Source organism: Aythya marila (genome assembly GCF_965140915.1).
Source record: "Aythya marila genome assembly, chromosome: 1".
In the NCBI taxonomy this organism is placed as follows: Eukaryota; Metazoa; Chordata; class Aves; order Anseriformes; family Anatidae; genus Aythya; species Aythya marila.
Window position 1 is genome coordinate 164323774 of NC_139042.1, and position 14838 is coordinate 164338611.

At 49.3% G+C, this 14838-nt stretch overlaps 1 protein-coding gene across 1 annotated transcript; it reads left to right on the forward strand.

Moving 5' to 3' along the window:
* The first annotated feature begins 112 nt into the window (after positions 1–112).
* Positions 113–14838, forward strand: NFAM1 (NFAT activating protein with ITAM motif 1). The gene is made up of 6 exons (XM_082752060.1): positions 113–304; positions 2380–2715; positions 3481–3590; positions 5956–6054; positions 9876–9962; positions 12357–14838. The coding sequence occupies exons 1-6, from the start codon at positions 250–252 to the stop codon at positions 12414–12416; spliced, it is 747 nt and encodes a 248-aa protein (XP_082608186.1). The 5' UTR covers positions 113–249; the 3' UTR covers positions 12417–14838.

Below are 14838 nucleotides of genomic sequence, written 5' to 3' on the forward strand. Positions count from 1 at the left end.
TGTAACACCATTGTAATAGTACAGAGAAATGACCCACAGTGCAGGGAGGAGTCTGACAGAAAAGCAGAAGAGCCTGCATCTGCCGGAAAGAGCTTGCCAAAAGCAGTGCGAGTCTGTCCTGCCTGTCCCTGCACAAACGGGAGGGGATCAAACAGCTCCTCAGGCGTGGAAATACCTGACAAAATCCAATCTCTTTTGCCTTTTGGATCTTCATATCTGATTGCTTTCTTACAGCCTTTTGACCCTACCATGGCCTCTAATCTAAAAGTCATCTTCCTGTTTCTTTGGTCACTTCTCTGTGAAGGTAAAAAAAAATATATATATTTTTTTCCTTTTGTTTACTCTCAACGTTTGTTCATATCAGAGCATTTCCAGCTGCTATCTTTTTCTAATTTCCAGAGCTCCCCTCTAGGAATTTGCACACTGCTGCTATTTCTGTCTTTTAAGCATTTCAAAGCTCAGAGAGAGAATCCTTAAGAAAGGGGGAACATGGGAGAAGGGTTATATAACCTAAATAAAATGGTTGGGCTTTATCCCTGGCATGTTCTTCTCAAGCTAATGGCTCCTGGGATGCTGCAAAAAGATGGATCTCTCCTCTGTTTTGTTAGGGCAATGCTTTGCAATGTCTTGTATAGAAACGACATTCATGTGTGTTCTGCTGGGTACAGATGAGGATAAGGCTGATGAATTATTTTTGAAAATAAGGCACAGAAGGGACTGTGCAGGTTATCACTCCCATGTTGGCTGCGGGATTTTCTTTTGCCTTCTTTCCATAACGCTGTATCTAGTGCACACAGGGCTGAGCTCTCACAAAGACCGTGTCCCGTAGGACTGTATTGTATCTCACTTGCTTTTACAGCTAAGAACCTCTTCCTAATGATGTAACCTAATCTCTTCTTTACTCTTAGGGTATTGTGCCTGCCTGTGTCATCTGTAGGGGATTTTTCTTAAGTGCTGTTACTCCCCTGAAGTCTGTTCTGGACAGTGATTGTGCCCTCCTTCTGTTACTGCACCCCTCTGTTCTCCTTAGTGGCCTGCATTCAGTAGCATTAAGTCAAGCGTTGCCTCCTCTGATGCCGAGCCCCACCACGCAGAGGTGATGCTGCTGTTGCGATGCGGTGTTACTGCGTGGTGACAGGAGAGCAAGCCTGGCTGTGCTCTGGGACTGCCTTATTAACGCCTGGTGACCAGCCTGTTCGTAGATGCCGAACCCAGAGAGTCCCATCAAACCCGTGAACGAAAAGCCTGCCCATCCTCTACTTTCCCTCTCTGTATTTTCCCCTTCTATTTTCACGTCCTGGAAAGAATCTCGAGTCTTTCATTTTGTAACAAGACTTGATGCAAGTTTCCAGTTCCCTTTTTTAAAGGCAACACTGCTTTGCACAGGCTTCCTCTTAAGGTGGTTTCTGTGTGGTGTGATATCAGCTACTGAATGTATCGGCCACCAGAGAATGACTGATGTTAAACCCAGACTTGGCTGTGCTGCCAGGAGGTTCTGTACCCCAGGCTCCTTACTAGCCTGTGGCTTACTCATTTTTTTTTCTTTTATTTTGCAAAACGGGGAGTGAACTATGGTGTGGATTCCCGTCTGTGCTTACTCATCCTCTCTCGTAATACCTGACATGATTGTCTACAGAATTACAGTGACAGGTTGCTTTCAACAGACCCGAGTAAGGAGGAAGCACGTGAAGGGCATGTTCTCCCATCTCCCTACCTGAAATACTGTCACATATAGGGATTTAAGATCTGCAGTCCTCTGCAGATAGTTACTGCATCTAGCATCCACTCTTGTGCTTTGCTGCCCGTTTACAGCAGCAGAAGTTAGGAGTGATTAAGCTGTGTCTTATTTCTCATGCCCAGCGTACAATATGCAATTTCCTTCCTTATTCTTGTCTCAGAGATGCACAATTCCACTGACACACCTGCTTGCACACAGCACCTTCACTGGTGCACTGTGATCACGTCCAAGCAGAGGGTTGTAACTCAGGAGTTACAGAGGATGCCCAGCAAGTGTTTACCTTAGAAAACCGCTTTCCAGTCATCCTCTGTAAACAGTGTCACGCCAGCACAAAATCAGTACACTTCCTGCTTCATTTCTGCTCTTTCTGTATGCCAGCATTGTGCCAAGGCGCTCACGAGGGAAAAGGGAAAGTCTGTGATTGCAACAAGCTATCTCCAATCACGCAGCAATGACCTAAGAGTTGTGGCAGATCACACGGGGCATGTGCTCTGCATCACTCAGTTTCTGACAAGGGCCAACAGTGCTCGCTCCAGACGTGCTTCCCGAAATATGTTTATTTTCACCACGTGATTGGGGCAGCAATTTTCTCCTGACTTATGGTGATGTTAGGTGCCTGCTAACAATTATCACCCTTGCAGGGGGAGATGTCAACGTACAGCAGAAACCTCTAATCCGAGTTGCACTGCTCAAGGAAGAAGTGTCCATCCCCTGTGAAGTCACCTTCCTTTACACCCTGAAATACACCAAATTTTCAATCCTCTATTACTGGTTTAATTCATCGGGTCAGAGGACACCCATCTATAATCGGGAAGAAAATGTACAAATCCCCCCTGGAAAAGAGAATACCACCATAACCATATCCTACAATCACAAAACCATGCCACTTGCAAGCCACTCTTCTGGCACCTACTATTGTGAGGTCCGGTGGAGTGACATCCAGAAAATGGGAAATGGAGTGTATATCCTTGTGAGAGGTAAGTGAACATCCAGAAAGGAAGGCAAACAGTTAAAAAGCAGCTGGCCTTTGCTGTGGAAAGATGATCTTTGCTTTTCTTTTCCTCTACCCAAACAAGCTATGAAGTCAGGTGGGAATAATACTTGATGCCCAATGCTTAAAGCCATCAGGGTTGAATGTGCTTTACACAGGGCTCACCGTAATGCCTCCCCCTTTTCCGTGTGGCTACAAGGGGTCGGTTATTCTATTGATGCACAGCCTGGAAAACGAGGGAGAGCTTCTGGCCAAGATAAGAGGAACGCTACAAGGCCGTGCATGCTGCTGAGTGGCAGGATTTGCATTGCTGAGTGCTGGATATGGAAAACTTCTTAGGGTAAATGGGAAGAGCTGTGATGAAAGAGCTTTGCTACACTGCTCAGGGGTGCCTGTAGTACCCTGCTAGTTTGTGTAGCCTGCGTGCTTTCCACCATCTGCCTTCCTACCCCTATCACTAAAGACCTTTGCCGGCCTCTGCCTACCTAGCACCCTTTTTGGCTCTCATATTTCTATCATCTCCCTCTAATCACCACGAAGTGCAGCTGCTTGTATCCCGTCTCCTTTGCGTGGTTCTCCAGCTGCACCCTGCTCTCTGTTCAGTCAGGCTGTGTTTTGAAGCATGTGTGCATCTGCATAACCTTTACTGCTTCTGTAGTTTAACTCTCCTAGGGTTTTTGGCCAGAGTTAAAAACACAACAGAATTGTGGCTTCCACTCACACTGTGAATCTTTTGCCTTCTTTCCCACAGAGACAGGGTACACCGAGACCTCCTATGGGTGGGACATCCTCATTACCTTTACCGCTCTTCTGGCTGCACTGAGCATCACTGCAACAGCTCTGCTCGTGTGGAAAAGAAAGGCAAGTTATTAGCAAATAAAAACCAATACCTGACGTGACCCATTCTAGGAATTTATTTCTCTTGCTTCTAACTTGGCTGGATTGGAACTCCCCATGCTGAAATTTTCCATGCTGGGTGTCTGTCTCAGGTTTATTTTCTTTTTTTTTAAGTTCAGTCATTCCGAGAAAAAAAGGTTACAGAAGAGACAAAGCGAGCTATTGATTTGTCCATTAAAGGCATTCTGGTAACCATTTTGACTCTGGCGTGCTCTGCTTTAGAGCAAGGGTCTGACACAGGGCAAGAAGTCACACCGGCAGCGTGCTGGCCCTGAGAATATTCAAGCAGAGGTAGCCTCGTGATGGGTCTCTGGAAATTTGCAGCTTGTGTGTGGCCGGCTGTGGCTCGTGTCAGTTTATCAGCTCGGTTTTCTAAAGGAGCCCACGCGAGGCTGCCTTTCCACACGGTGCCAGTCTGACAGGCCTGGGCACCAAAGCAAGTCTCTTGCAGCCCTGGTGGCAGGGGAAGAGCAGGGCTTTCCCCATGTCTAATCCTCTTTCAAAATGGGAGCTACTCTCCTGCAAAGGCATGACCTGAGTGCGAGGAAACTGTGCAACTGCTTTCCTGAGCCATGGGCACCCTAGAAGACAGCGGTCTGCAGCGTGGAGGGCATGGGAACCAAACCTTTGGGCATGTGCTCGGTAGATAAAACATTAAGAGACAGGGCTGGGGGGGTAGGAAAGGACAAGGATCCCAAGGAAGCCTGTGTAGATGTCCCAAGTGACTGGAAAAAAAGAGTGAGATAAGGATTTGAGGAGCAACCTGTTTTAGTTGACTATGTGGCTAGTTGGCTGTGGATCAGTCTAGACAATCTCCAGAGGCACCTTCCACCTTCAGCAATCCTGTGAGGATGGAAGAGAGGAGCCTTGGGAGGGAAATGGACTGGGAGCCAGAGTGAGGAAGTCCTAGAGCATGAGGAGAGTGTTAAGACTGGATTGACAGGGACTTGGGTGAGAAGACTAGAGGCACAGGCTGGGACTGGTTGGGTAAGGAAAAGCTGAGGGCAAAGGGGAAACCAGAAGTGGAGAAGAAAGGGTATACAGAGCAGGAGAAGAAGAGCCAAAAGCAGGGGCAAAAGGTCTGAATGAGACAGGGGAAAAAACTTTGAAGTTGTGATACTGGAATCTCTGTAGACCAAGCAAAATGTGCTGTTCCTTGTAGTGCCTCCTCCAGGCATTCAAAACACTCTCCTCTACACTCCTCCCGCCTTCTCAAGGCTGGCTTAAGTAGTCCTGATGTCTTTCAGAACGGAGTTTGGGGATTGATGCTTTATAGGCAGTGTATCCTGCCGTATTTCCTCGTACCAGCTGCCCTCTGCCACCACAACAGCGGGCTTTGCGTGTGGAGGCTGTGCTGCTGCTGCAGACCTCTGGCCCCAAGGAGCATCAGGCTTCAGCACACACGGTCAGAGCTCGTGAGATGGGAAACAGGGAGGCAGCAGCTGGCAGGCCTGCAAATCTCGTGAGACTTACCTTGGCAGATGGAGGGGGAAGGAGCCACGACTTGCTGCTTGGCATCCCTAGGTTCTGAGGTGGGCCAGCAAGTCTCAGACCTACGGGCTCTCCTGGGGGCCGGGGGAGATCAGGCAGTCATTAGAGTTGCCCTCCCGCAGAACACAGCCCATATTTCTCACCACAGCTTGCTCAGACCTGCTGGTTTAAAAATGTTTATCTTTAAGAGAAGCTATTTAGCATCCTCCTTAGTTACTAATGGACTGGAAAGCAGTTCATCGTTTTCATGTGATGTGAATATAATCAGCCCACTTCTTTCCGAATTAGAACAGAGATACTTAGCAAAGCCTGCTGCCTTTTCTGCCTCCTTCTCTTGCTTGCTGAGCAGGCTAACCCTTATCTGAGCATGAATGGAGCATGTTCAAGGAGAAGTCATCTGATGCAAGAAACATTTCAGAGGAAGAGGCCTTCTTCCTTCAGCTCTGTGCTGGACTTGCACGTTAGTGTTTCACTGACTGTGCGTCATCATTAATGTCTGCCTGGTGCTTTTCTCTAGATTCTGTCTATTAGCATCTTCCCAGCCAAATCCTGACAAAAGTCACTGCATTGTGCCTCTGTAAAATCCCCCTCGCACTTTGAATGTGGCCCTGCTTTTCTCCCTGTCCTACAGTACTGTTGTGTGCTGTTCAATATCTCTGCCTTTTACCCTGTGGTGAGGAAAGTGGAGGGCTTGTGTTGTGTGTAGAGTCAGCATTCTTTGCTTTGGAAACACTCGGGGTGTGTGAGCAGCTGGCTTTGACATGACTCTGTGTTCATTTCATTTTGGGGGAGCTGGTCTTCTCTCCAAATGTGTGATTTGGTGTCTTGTCCTGAGCAGGCATTGTGTCCTAAGAGGAACCAGCTAAATATACTGAGGCAGAAGATAGAAACTCGGCCCCCTTCAGCCAGCCCGCCACCACCTTCTCCTGTTTATGACGTGAGTAGCAGAATCACCCTCCATACCTGCCGTGGCACAGGCAAGCTGATAAAATATCAATATTGTGATGTGAAGCAAGCAGTCGGCCTGGTGCTGGTGATCCTGCTTCTGTGCTCTGCTCCTCTGGGGACTGTGCTTGTTGCACATCTCCATCCCGATCCCAGTGGCAACGCCTTGCGCCATGCCCAGCAGCCCCACTCCAGCAGTGGTGGGCAGCACTTAGAATCCCTTTTCATCACTTAGAATCCCTTTTCATCGCTTAGCATCCAGCCACTCGACTCCTTTTGCCATTCCCCAGGCTGGAGAACACCAAGCACTGCCTCTCCCTTCGCCCCGTAGCAGCGGTGTCAGAGGTAATAGGATTGGAGCGGCTCTCCTCAAATGTCAAGCCCGGACCTTGGCTACCTCAAGTAACCGTGATCCCTAATCACATTTGCAGCCCATCCAGCTCCATTTAAAATGTATTCCTTCTTTTTCCTCTTACTCCCATGGGAGGACCACTCAGCTAAGAAGGGAATGATTTTTTTTTTTTTTTTCACGTGGTCTGTGGGACAAACGAGGAGGAATGAAATGAAAGTGAGCAGAGGAGGATGTTGCCTGAATATTAGGAAACCTTTCTGACTGTGAGGTCTGTAAGGACTGGAAAAGCCTCTCCAAGGAAAACCTGTAAGCTCTGCTGCATGAATCATTTAAGCTAAACAAAGTGGAGCTCTGGAGAATGTACTACAGAGAGGAGCAAAGCCCTGCCAAGGAGGCAGGGAAATCTGATAGGGGGCAGATATGGAAACAAAGGCAGTCCTGCCCCCTTCTCACTCTCACCTCGCAGGTGGGGGGCACTATTTTGTGGCTCTTCAGTTTTTGGAATAGAGGTTTAGAAGAAAGCCCTGTGTATTGCATGTGATATGTTTATTCTGGGTAGAAAGCAGTGCTTTGGGTAAAGGATGTTGCAGGTTATAAACCTTTTCATTTGTATCAAGTAATTTCTTTTTAATTCAGGCTTTTAAAAATCCGAATGGGAAGTTTCCTGCTGAAGTGGATGATTTCTGCAAGGAGACAAAAAAAAAAAAAAAAGAAAAAATCAAATCTATTTCTCGCTCAGTCGGCCTCGTCATGCATCCTTAGCTCCATCTTAATTACATGTTTCATCATGTTGTGCTGTTCAGGAGGCCCCGCTAGCGCTCATACAGCAAGCCAGCAGAGCCAGCCTTAGGCGCAGGCAGTCCTGGTAGCTGGCTGAGCTCCTGTGCGTGCAGGAGCCCTCCAGACCTGGCCCATGCAGCCTTGTCCCGCAGCCTGTTAGCTGCCCGCCAGCTGCTCAGGGCTCCTGGCCAGCCCGGCGTGCAGGGCAGGCGGCGCAGCCCCCTTTGGCAGAGCTGCAAGCAGCCTCAGATCGTCTGGTGCGTGTTATAGGGTCAAGCCTGCCCCGTGGAGCGGCTGCTGGGACTCACTGGGGCGTGGGGCAGCAGAGATGGCATGGGGAGAGGAGGTGGGAGCTGCAAGGTGGGACGTAGAGGGGAATGGGGGAGAGAGGGGGAGACCCCAGGGTGGAGACCAGGCTTTGTGAGGTCCCCTTGGTGTTAAACTGGGTGTTAAATTTGGTGCTGGTTTTGTGGTTGTGGGGAAGGCGGAAATCTGTGGTTGGCACAGGGGTAAGATAAGGCAAGGGAATGGGATGGATGGGTGAGAAGAGACTTTGAGCGGTGAGATAAAGAGGATTAGGTAAAGGGACGGGAGGCCAGCACCTGCCAGATGTGCTATCCGTGGGGGAAAGCAGATCAGAGTCCAGAAAAAAAGTCAGGGAGCTGCAGTGTTCCTGCAGGCCTGGATCCAGGAGCAGCAGGAGGCAGGACTGGGCATCAAAACAAGGGCTTCGAACGGGCTGGTGCAGCTCATTAAATGCTCTGTGCTGTCTTCCCTGGCAGCAGGGCTCTCCCCTGGCACAGAAAGGCTCCTAGCACAGTTCCTACAAAGCCCTTCTGCTGCACATCACCAGGAGCAAATGCCCTCCCCACCACCTCTTCCAGGCACCACGGGTCACCGTGGGGTCCTTGGGGTTGGGTGTCAGCTGTGAAAAACAGCTCAGGGCAGTAAAAAACCCTGCAGGGTGTGTGGGGGAGAGGGGAGAGCTGCGCTGCTGTGTGTTATGAGGTCCCTTTGCCCTCCTGCAGCCCCGGAGCAGCTCATTGCGCTGGCCAGACCAAAATCTGTATTTTTCTCCATCTTCCCGCTCGGCTGCCTTGTTAATGAGCAGCTTGGAAATAACAATCCGAGGGCCTCGCTTCATCCGTTTTACACTTCAAACAGGCTTTTTTTTTTTTTTTTTCAGCAGCAAACAGAGCTCCTGCAGCGCAGGCGGGTTCCAGAGCACAGGAGCTTTTCGGGAAGGCATCTGGCAGCAGGGAGGAGAGGCCCGCGTGCCGCCGCGCTGCCAGCAGCAGGTGGTCAGTGGCCAAGTGGAAGGAGTTGATTTGCAAATGGCAGTGGGAGACAGCGGCTTTCCAACTGGCCAGCAAAGGACGGGCAATGTTAACAGCCCTCACGAGGAGAGGGCTTGCAGAGGGAGCGAGTCTCTTCTGGGGGATAAGCACCAAAAGGATGCTTCTGGCTTGCAAGTGGGTTTGGGACTGGAGCAGTGGAAGGCTGCCTGTCCCTTTCTGCTCCTTTATCACCTCGTCCTCTTCAAACCACGCTCTCACCGGCCACCACCCGAAAAGATGCTGAACATTTTGAGCTCCCGATGAAATGACCGGGGGCTGGGGTCAGACAGCCACCAGCCCCAGACTCAACCCCCCCGCACTTCGCTGGTCCCCTCGCTGTGCTGCAGGCGCCTCGCTCCCTCTGCAGTCTCTGCGCTCCCACCATCTGCCCCTCTTGCGGCGGGAGCTCCTCCCATCCTCCCGTTGCCAGAGAAACAGCCACCTTGGCAACCTGCTGTCATCCCTGAAACACACATGGAAAAGTCCTCCTGATTGTTATGTTTGATCCTTCAGGCAGATCTGGAACATCACTCAAACTGACATGCATCTCTTGTGACACAATTACCTGCGGGACCAACGGGTGCAGACACATGTAGGATGTGTGTGTGTTTCTCTGCGTAGCCGTGCGGGACCGTGGATATGTCTGTGGGCCTGCCAGTGTATTGATTTTTTTTTTATTATTATTATGCTTTGCTCACTCTACGGAGGAAGGAGAGTTCTGGCTTGGAAATAAAATGAAAAAAAATCAAAACAAAAACAAACCAAAACCAAACCAAACCAAAACGGCAACCAGACAATAAATAGAAATGGTTCCTGATGTAAGGTTTCCTGTTTTCAACAGCCCTTGTGACCCAGAAGCCCAGCCTAGCCTCCCCTCTCATCCTTGTGTGCCCAGAACAACCAAAAGCAAGAGCTTTTTGGGTGTCAGGCACCTAAGCAGTCCTGGGCGATGCAGGGTGCTGCCTGTGCCCTGTGCTCCACGTGGTGCTCAGTACCCACTCAGGAGGCAGAGGGGCCTTCGCTTTGCATTGCTGTGTCAGTCTGGAGCGGACGGAGGCAGGGGCATTGCCATTGTTCTCTCACTGCCTTGCACGGGGTAGGTAAGATCAAAAGCTGTCTGCGTCAGCCTGAAATAGGACCGTGATAAAGCTGCACCATAAAGATTTCAGGGGAAAATGGGTTTTCTTTTTGCACAAGTTCAGGGCAGGACCTTTGGAGTTTTGGAGACATCAGGGGTTCCTCAGAAACGTCAGGCATGAGTTGGGGAACAACCCAGTGGGCCATCAGATGTGCTTAAACCTAAGCATTTTTTTAACCCTCCTCTCTTCTCTCTTCCCTTTGCAGTGCCTGAATTCGCAGCAAGTCGAGGTCTATTCTGTCCTCGAGAGCAACACAAAGAACCCAGAACCCAGAAGGAAGCCTCCGGGGAAGGTAAGGGCTGGGGCAAAAAATCTTGGAGAGTTCCCTTACACACTGGGCACATGGGAAGAGAAACCCCAGAGTCACCACAGCCCCAGCTGGCATTAAGTCTGTCTGCTATTTCCCCACTCCCAGCCCCACTGGAAGGGGAGAAGGGGACGTGGCATCCCCTCGCCAGCTGTGCTGCATGTGTGCTGTTTTCCCTCTTCCGGCACAGCCCCTGCTGCTGCCGCGTTACCGGTTCTGGCAGGCAGATGCTTTGCTCTGTGCCGTTCCCTGGAAGGTACCGAGATGTTTGGTGCTCCCTCTCAATGGGTTGGACGTTCGTGGAGAGTCGGCCAGATGCTGTCCCCCACTATTGTCCCTTCCAGGTTGTTTCAGCAGCTAAGAAGTCCCCCAGGGTAGAGGAATCCATGCGCTGGGGGCAGACCCTGGGCACACCTCTGCTCTCGCTGGCACCTGAGAGCCATTTCCTGGTAACAGAAGCTAAGTTGGTGTGAAGAGAGGCAGGAAAAGGCAGTGTGGCTTTAGTTTGGGCTTGGATCTTCTTGCTGGGCTGGGAATTATGAGTTAGAGACGAGGAACCAAACCACCTGTAATGAAAGTAGCCACAACTGGGAATATGCAGGCACAGATCAATTGGGGGGGCCATATGGCATGGACCAGGGTCCCACACAGCCCTGCACCCTGCCCTTGGCAAGCACCAGCTGTTCCAGAGGGACAACGCTTGCATCAGGCACCCCAGTGAACGTTTCCTTCCTGCCCTCAGATCTCTGTTGTTCATTTGCCTTCCAGACCTCTTATCTACTTAAAAAATACGTTCACTCTTCTAACATTGGAAAACGTTCCTGAAAAACGTCCCCTTCTTCTCCCAGGGATGTCCCGCTGGGGAAAGTTCCCCTGGTTAACTACACAGGGTGCAGCATGGAGCCAGCTTCAGATGGCACCATCCCTCCCTTTTGGGAAGGACAGCATTTTTCAGTGTCTGAAGCACTTTCACAGCTCTCAGCTTTAGGAGAAGGTGGAATAAAATCAAGTGCCTTTTTCTACATCAGAGCTAACTGCAGAGTGTTCTGCTCCCGGAGCCCCTGGCATCCTGCACTTAGTGCTGCGGCTCCACAGCAGCGGTAGCAGAGGCAGGGGCAGGTACCTGATTGCTGCAGCTGACTGCTGAGGGGAAGGATGGTTTGTGATATATAGGCAGCCTTATGCTCCGGTGTGTAAGATGCACTGGAAAAGACAGCATCCCTGCTTTTGTGTTCTTGCTGCATTTTGAATTAGTTGGGTAGGAAGAAGAGCAAGTCCTGAGCCCCCTTCCCTGTCCTATTTATTCTTCTGTACGCCTTTATCAGCTGCCCCCTTCTAAATGATTCAGTCTGGATGAGGAGATGCAGCGTCTGTGTTTGTTTTTCCTGTCGTGGTGTTGTCTGGGCTGTGCTGAATCACCTGTGTGTGGCCCACAGCACTCAGCTGCTGCTTTAGGGGTCAGCAGCCCTGAGGAACAGAGCAGGAACAAAGCAACAAAACAAGGGCAAAGAAGCAGCTGTGTGCAAGCGGGTCTGGCTCTTGTGGTCTCTGCGGGAGAAACAGAGGAGAAGAAAGCAAAGAGAGGTGCTGGGGTGGGCTCTCACGGGCACTGAGTGTGAGCCCAGTCCTTGTGCTGCTCAGAAGGCAGGGAGGTGTGAGGAAGCAGGGCCCCACTGCTGCATCCCACCTCAGGGGGAGCAGAAAGGGGCTTCTGAAACAGCAGCCACTGCGGGGAGCACCCGAAATGGGAGCGTTTGCGAGCTGTCGGTGCACTGCCAGCCAGCACGGGTGGCGAGGGGTTAATCCTCCAGAGCCTGTGCGTGCCTGGAGGTGCCCTGCTCAGCTCTCGAAAACGCTTCCCTTTGGTGGTGGCAGCAGAGAAAAAGCTAGCGTAGGTAGGGCTCCCTTCACCCTCTGGCACTTCAGCTGCTTGCTGCGTAACCTTGCTTACAGCGGGCCCGTGCCACGCGGCGCTTCAAATATCAGTCTGTCAGCGCCTTGTCTGCACCGGGAGCGGCTGTGAGGAATAGGCTCGACTGCTGAAGAAACAGGATTGAGGAGGTCAGGGAATTCCTCCTTCACAGAATCCAGAGTGATTTATTTTTTTTTTACCGAGCCCAATTTTCCCTCCCCTCCCTGTCTGACAGCTTTGTGGGGGAAGAGTGACAAGCAAAGGAGGCATCTTTATCCCTTGGGCTGGATTAGTCACGTTCGTCTCTGTCGGAGCAACATTGCTCAGTGTAGTGGCTTCCATTGCGGTGGATCACTTATAGCCATTTCCAACAGAGCAAACGTCAGTGTCTGCTGATTAAGAATTAATTCATCTTCTTTTGAATAATTTTCCTCCATTTCTTTTTCCTCCTTTTCATCATTCTGCAGACATCTGAGAAGCAAGAAACTCTAGAAGAATCCTGTGATACGCTGTATGAGAATATCTAACGGGGAAAAACTGACTCTGTGTGGACCAGACATCTTCCTGCACGACAGAACTACTTTCTGCATCCTCAGTTCTCTGCGAAGACCCACAGTGACTTCAGGGCACAGCCACGGGGGACTTGTGAACCCGGGCTCCCTCCAAACTGCCCTTCATTAACAACAGAATACAGCTGTTCAACTCCCACTGGGGCTCAGTCTGCACTGATGCGGTGAAGATATTTTGCAGCAAAGCTGTTTGATGCAAAAAGAAAAGCTGGTTTTTGTCAAGCACTCGTACGTGTCTTAGACATGGTGCAGATGGGATCGGTGCACGTTTCTCTCACCTGGCCTGGTTGAAATATTTGAATCTTGATCCTCTGTAAGTGATAGCGTGATCCAGAGCCCTCCCTGCTTGATCTTCCAATCCTGACTTGCAGCAGTCCATCTGATCCTGTGTCAGCTTCCCTGACGCAGCCATCAGGCCTTCATGCATAGTTTAACTGAGATCCAAACGTCCACCTGCCCATTTTTCCCTTTCTCGGGAACCCCACAGTGAAACATGCTTTCTCATAATCTGCTAATCCCATCAAGTAGCCACAGATGCCTGCTGTGACCGAACTCAGCCGACTCAAATCAGTGCCTTGGAATAAATGCTTTCCCTTCAGCAATATCAGCAGTATACGGTGAGGAATGGATGCATGAACAGAGATAAAGATGGAAAAAAAAGGAAGCCAGAGAAAATATCCCTGCCTGGCACTGTGTCTCAGCAGCAGTGCCTGTTCCAGAACAAGGAAAAGGAACAAGGAGCTGGGAATCCCAGGAGAATGCCTTGTTGGGGCTGAATAGATCTGGGTCCGTGTTCCAGAGATGTTCAAGCCAAGCTCCCCAGTTTCCCCAGTTCTGAAATCTGTAACAACTGGAGTGAGGAGGGAGGTCTTAGAGATGAATTTTCTATTCAAGCTCCTCTCTCTCCTGTCAGCTGGGACTTGCCTGCCATTTGTGCTGATGGATATCCTAGTTCTGATAGGGAAGAAGTTACGTTAAATATCCATAAAACACGATCAAACCAGTGGATCAAAAAGCTGAGGCTGTTTTATCTCAGATTAAAAAAACAACAACAAAGTAACAACCAAACAAAACCAACCCAAAATAACAATACGTAGCATAACTTGAGAGGAATCAGAGAAACCTCTTTAAAGAAGAAGATCAAATTAAAACTGAGCTCCAGGGTCATAGGACCCTCTCTAGTTGAAGATAATGTTGCTATGCATCAGAGATAGAGGCTATGGAAAACGTCTCCGGGGCCTCCAACCTTCCTATACTATGTTTAAAGAGATAATCCGCTTATTGCTTTGCTCTTTTTATTAGAAGAGATTTCAAACATGCAATTTGGACTTTAACCACAGGAAAATGCTTTTTCTCTTCCCAGTGTTGAGGAATTCATTTCAGAAAGAGCAATGAATAGACAGCATGCCTTATTAGACCTGTCTTCCATTTGTTAAATGATCGTAATAATTATAAATAAATACTTCTGAACTCAACTATTTTAGTATTTACTAATGTGACCAGAAATGTAAACGAGGAGAAAACATTTGTCTTCATGGACAAAAAATTACAAGGATTGCACAGGTATAATATTTTCTTTCCTTACCGAATTTGAAGAATGATGAGATGAATTATAAATATGTTGCAGTATAGCGATAAAATATTCAGAAGAAGGTGGTGGATCAGACGAAGAGTTAAAACTTTCAAAGTAACGCTGCTTGGTTTTTGTGTTTTGCTTTTTTAATTCGGTAAATACTAAAAACAATGGTTAGTACTAAAAATTTCCTGGCAGAGATCTCACTTTGCAGTGAATTGTTTTGTCTCGTCTTTCCGTTACCTTTCTAAGTAGCATTTCTTACATTTCTGGCTGAACAGCTCTATATATTAAGTAGCTGAAGCCGTTTAAAATGAAACAGAAGAAAAAATGGTCCTTGTTATATAGGGGCTGTTCTAGACCAGTCAGTGCTGAAGTACGGAACGAATCGCAAGCGGTTGCGATCAATTAAGTGAAAACGTTAAAATTTCCAAGAAGCACCGGGAAGGCTGGGGATTTGGGCTGTGCGCCAGCGCTCGTCAAAGTCACGGGGAGTTGCTGTGTTGATTTCAAGGGGTTTTGGTTTGGCCCTGCAAGGCTAAAAGGCTGCTGCACGAGGAGGAGGAAGGTTGGAAGCTACGCAGCCAGAAGCTAGAGCCGCTTCTTTGGCATCGTGCACCGTGGGCAGCAGCAGCAGCATCTGAGCTTGTGAGAGAGAAAGGTGTAAAGGAGAAGATTGTGAGAGAAGGGGTGTTTTTCAAGGCGATAAGAGTTTTCCAAGGAGGTATGAGGAAATGCCTTCAGGCACCAGGAGGAGAAAGTAGTAAATATAATTTATATAACATCGGCGTAGCTATTTATAGCTGA